The 4721-nt window shown below is 28.7% G+C and overlaps 1 protein-coding gene across 1 annotated transcript; it reads right to left on the bottom strand.

Moving 5' to 3' along the window:
- Positions 1–1351: 1351 nt before the first annotated feature.
- LOC113558606 lies at positions 1352–3040 on the bottom strand. The gene is made up of 5 exons (XM_026964099.1): positions 2907–3040; positions 2571–2845; positions 2340–2508; positions 1930–2268; positions 1352–1850 (listed from the first exon to the last, which is right to left on the bottom strand). The coding sequence occupies exons 1-5, from the start codon at positions 3030–3032 to the stop codon at positions 1440–1442; spliced, it is 1320 nt and encodes a 439-aa protein (XP_026819900.1). The 5' UTR covers positions 3033–3040; the 3' UTR covers positions 1352–1439.
- Positions 3041–4721: the final 1681 nt, after the last annotated feature.

Raw genomic sequence — 4721 nt, 5'->3', positions numbered from 1 at the left:
TTATAATACTAAACTATGCTTGAATCTAACTTGAAACTAAAAAAAAACGTGTTAATGGTTAGCCTGGCAATAGGTTTCTATTGTGGGTTGTCATCATGAAGGTTGGAAAACACTGATTTCCAACATTTTTTCCTAGTTATGTTTGTGTTTTATTGATTCAATAGTTTTTATAATGTTCATTATGAAAAAAACTTCAATAAAATTAGTATACAATATTAAATCATCAAATCCTAAGAACATAAATAATTAGAAAACAAATGGTGGTGTTGAAGATTGACTATTGACAAAAGTAATTGTAGTCATAGCTCATAGGAACCTTTTTACTACTCTCAGTATAATATTTACAGATTTACAAAACACAGATAATTATGCATTTGTATGTTTATATTACAGTAATATGACTATATCTATATTACTCTTGTAGTTTAGTTTATATGAATTTTTTAAATAGTTTTATCATCGGAACGGTTACAAATATAATAATGTGCTAAGACAACTGTTTGTTAAGAATGGATTTAACTGCCTCGTTCAATCATAATATTATAAACATACAATAAAAGTTAAATTTGAAATTTATGCAAAATGAGTATTAATAGCTTTTATATATATTTTGTATGCATGACTATATCTAACAACTATTTATGTTATAGACAAGTTCTGAAAACTTAAAATATTTTTACATACAATATTGAATTTTTGAAACATAGTAAACGTATATAAATTATATTTTAGTAAATTATTTTCTTCAATATGCAAGTTAATATAAAATTTTATATGAAAAATAAACAATTAATACTAAGTGAAAACTTGAAATACAATTTCACTTATGTATCAATTTGAAGTACGAATATTATTACCAAAAAAGAGTTAGTTTATTTATTTTCCGATTGCTTGAAAAGTTTTATTTTGTATTTAAGCAAGGCGCATAGTCGGTTATTGAAATTGAATTATTTATTTTATAAAAAAAAGTTAATTAACATAATAAAATCATATCTAAATTAAAGAGAATTGATACAGTTTTAAGAATAATATACTGTGTGGATTGTTTTTTTTAATAAAAATTATACATAATAATAATAATAATAATATTAAGTTTCTTATATGTTCTTTGAATTTAACTTATTTAGAATTGAATCAAAATTAATTTACTATACAATGAATAGCAAAATTTCCATTTTCAAATTATAGTTTTAAATTATTTACAAAATGAAAAAAAAAATATGAGTTATAAATGAAATAAAATTATTACAATTATAAATCTATTAAATGTATGATGATAACATTTATGCCTACAGAAAAACATAATACATGTACATTATAAGTTATAATTAATAAATTAAATTGTAATTACAATAAAAAATTTGTCATGTTCACAAAAATAGAATTATAATATGAAAGGGTTTTAATGTAAAGAAACAAATGAATACTAAACATTTAATTCAAAGATAATTAAACTGTTCACTCAAATAAACTCTAACTGTTCTCGAAAAGGGAACCTTAATTACCCTAGTTTTAGCATCTGGCATCATTGTATCTAACAATTTCTCTAGAACAGGAACTGAAAGTAAATGAACGTCATCTGATATGTCTTTATTCTTGTCCTTTTCGGGAGCAGGCTCTTCTGGTCGCTGTCTGGGTTTTCTTGTCCTTAATATAGGTATGTAGTTGGTCTTTTCTTTGGTATGGGATAATTCTAAATTATTACCAATACTATGCTGGATTTGTTGATATTGAGTTATATATAAGTCAGTAACACGGAGTAATTCAAGAGTCAATCCCCAAACCAAGTGTGTTAATGTCTTGGAGAGTTTCTCGAGGCAATCAATCAAGTGGCAGTTGGTAGTTGCAGACTAAAATATAAAGACAATCATATTGAATATAAATAAATAGATATTATAAAATAATATAATGCATATTAAGTATACATACTTTGCTCATGTAAGCAGGAATAATCAGTAAAGCTTTAATACCAACACATTTTTCCAATTCATCTTCAACACAATTACTGAATTCTATGTTAACCAATTCCAGAATAGTGAGCTTTTCAAGACCCCTAATAGCAGTAAAAACGTCTTGTGCATAACTTTCCCATTTACCGTGACAATTTTCCAATCTTAACGATTTCAAATTGACAAATCTTTTTAGTGACACAGCAAAATCTTTTGATAAGAAATTGCAATCACCAATTTCCAAAAACTCTATGTTGTCAGTTATAGTACCCAAACTCTGACAGATGTCTTTTGGAAATGAATTTATAGAGGTTAATGACTAAATAATAAAAAACATAATAAATATTATAACTGTTTTTCCATAAATATTAAGTTATTTAATAAACTTACAAATTTATTTAAATTTATTAAATTTTCAAATGATGGTAATGATGTTAATTTAATTCCAGTCAAACCTTTTAGTCTTAATTCAGTGAGCTTTGTCATTTGGCCTAAATCATTTAAGTTTAGGACCATAAAAACATGGGGATTTTTTGCCTCTTTTGTTACATTTGGATTTCTAAAAATAAAATCAATTATTAAAATTATTATAGAAAAAACTGGATATTATTTCTTTATTACTTTATTGAAGTTGCATTGAGAACTTCAAGTTGAGGTAATGAGTGAATAATATCTTCAACTACATGGGTAGGACATCTATACAATTCAATAAATTTTAACTTCTGTGCTCTTTTCATTGCTTTGGAAAAAAGCAACCAAAATTTTTTTATTTCATCAACTTTTACAGGTATCAACATTTGTCTTGTATCTAACATATCAGTTCTTTGTTGATTAATAGAGTCTACAAACCTTTCCCAGTCATAGACCATAGAATTTTTTAAACGACAATTTTGCCACTAAAAATAATTGAATAAATTAGCAAAAATATATTGTGAATAATTTAAAGTTTATACTTACTAATGACTTGTTCATTGCAATTTTATTCCAGGTGGTACATACTCTAGAAGCGGATAAAAGCTCATGTGTATTTAAATATTTAAAAACGTGTCCCAATGCTTTAACCATGTAGTTTAATGTTTGCATGGATGCAAAAGGAGTTGAAATTTCTTTAAATGAACCATTCATTTCAGAATTCCTGTAAAATTTGAAAAAATTCATTATATAGATAATAATTTTATTGATCTAATTATATAAAAGCATTCTTAAATATTTAATTATTTATTTATTAATATGAAACGAGATAAGCCTAATACAAAAATTGATATTAAACTTAAAACCTGACAGTATAAAATACAAATTTAAATACATATCATTGTGAACATTACATAAATCACTGGTTTGGCCCCCCAATAGAAACGATGGATCCTTGTTCACTAATCTCATCATGCATGGTCTAGGACTGTTTTGCAAATAATTCACAGAACAAAAAGGAATATGAAAAGGGAAGATACAGTGTGAATTAAAAATTGGGATCCTAAAATTGACCTTTTTAAAAGAACTGGCTAGTCAATTCGACCATCAATAAGTTTTCCCAATAATGATAAGTTTATATCAACTCTCCTAGCAGCCAGCGTGATCAAGCCAAAGTACTGGGTTGTAGCTATGAGGAGGACAATCAATTGATAACCGGAAAGATACACACTTCAGAAACTTGTGTTGGACTCTTTCAAGTTGATAGCTGTCATTCATAGTTGTAATCACCAGATTTACAGTCCCATACTCAAGTAGAAAATAAACAAATGAGCAAAATAGGACTTTTAAGAAAATAGACAACTTGAAGTCCGTAGAAATTCTGAGCAAGAACCTACGCATTTTCATGGTATTACATGACATTTTGTCTAAGTGTGCATTAAACCTAAGACATCGATAAAATGTTATATCCTAATTATTTACAGACACGCCAGCAGATTCAAGGAGGACACCAAACATAGAATAGTTAACATTAAAAGGACATCTAGGAGAACGATAAAAATACATAAATATACATTTAGGGATACAGAGATCTAACCCGTAGGTAGCATCCCATGTTACCAAAGAATTGAGGTTATCTTGAAGAAGGATGCAATCCTGAGGAGCACTGATACGATGGAATAACTGTATATCATTGGCCAACAAGAGAAATTGGCAGTGTTTTATGACGCTTTTAACGCTGTTTACAAATAAGGAGAAGAGAACCGGAAACAAGTGGCCTCCTCGAGTGATACCTGACGTTATATTTATATCTATTGGAAAGGTAAGATCTGAACCAAGAAATCAGTGGCTCCCCAAAGACAAAGTGCACGGTAATTATGTTCCTGATCAGGCACATATAAAGACCACTAGCTTTTACATGCCCCTCAAGGGACCACTAATTAATGGTGCGGGTATGACGAACCCGGGGCCCCGAGCTCTAAACTGAACTGACTTTAACTAGTTGGTTCAGTTTAGTATAGGCATAGGGAAAGTGGCGCTCCCATCACCATATACATCGCAAAGTACATTGCAATTGCCTTAAGTGGTTAGTGTGGAATGGCCCTCCAGACTGGGGTTTAAGCGCAGGGTTAATAACACTGCTTAGTAAAACAACCCAATCCTCAACTAGATTAAATAGAAAAACGGACCGAAATAGAAAATTGGATATGTTTTGGGGCACACTGGAATCTACGGAAAAACACTATATAAGACGGGATTAGCATTAATCTAACTAAATAAATGGAAAAATATGGAATAAAACTTTTAACTCTACAGGAAGTTAAATGGGAAGAGACAGGAAAATCTCACAAACAACTATTT

Source organism: Rhopalosiphum maidis, chromosome 3 (assembly GCF_003676215.2).
Source record: "Rhopalosiphum maidis isolate BTI-1 chromosome 3, ASM367621v3, whole genome shotgun sequence".
NCBI lineage: Eukaryota > Metazoa > Arthropoda > Insecta > Hemiptera > Aphididae > Rhopalosiphum > Rhopalosiphum maidis.
This window is presented reverse-complemented; position numbering and strand designations above follow the sequence as displayed.

Excerpts from the sequence above, each read along its gene's own strand:
- LOC113558606 (XM_026964099.1), bottom strand. The coding sequence starts at position 3,032 with ATGCAAACATTAAACTACATGGTTAAAGCATTGGGACACGTTTTTAAA. Across the intron at positions 2,846-2,906 it reads TTGCAATGAACAAGTCATTA|TGGCAAAATTGTCGTTTAAA; the intron begins GTAAGTATAAAC and ends AATTATTTTTAG. Across the intron at positions 2,509-2,570 it reads CTCAATGCAACTTCAATAAA|AAATCCAAATGTAACAAAAG; the intron begins GTAATAAAGAAA and ends TTTTATTTTTAG.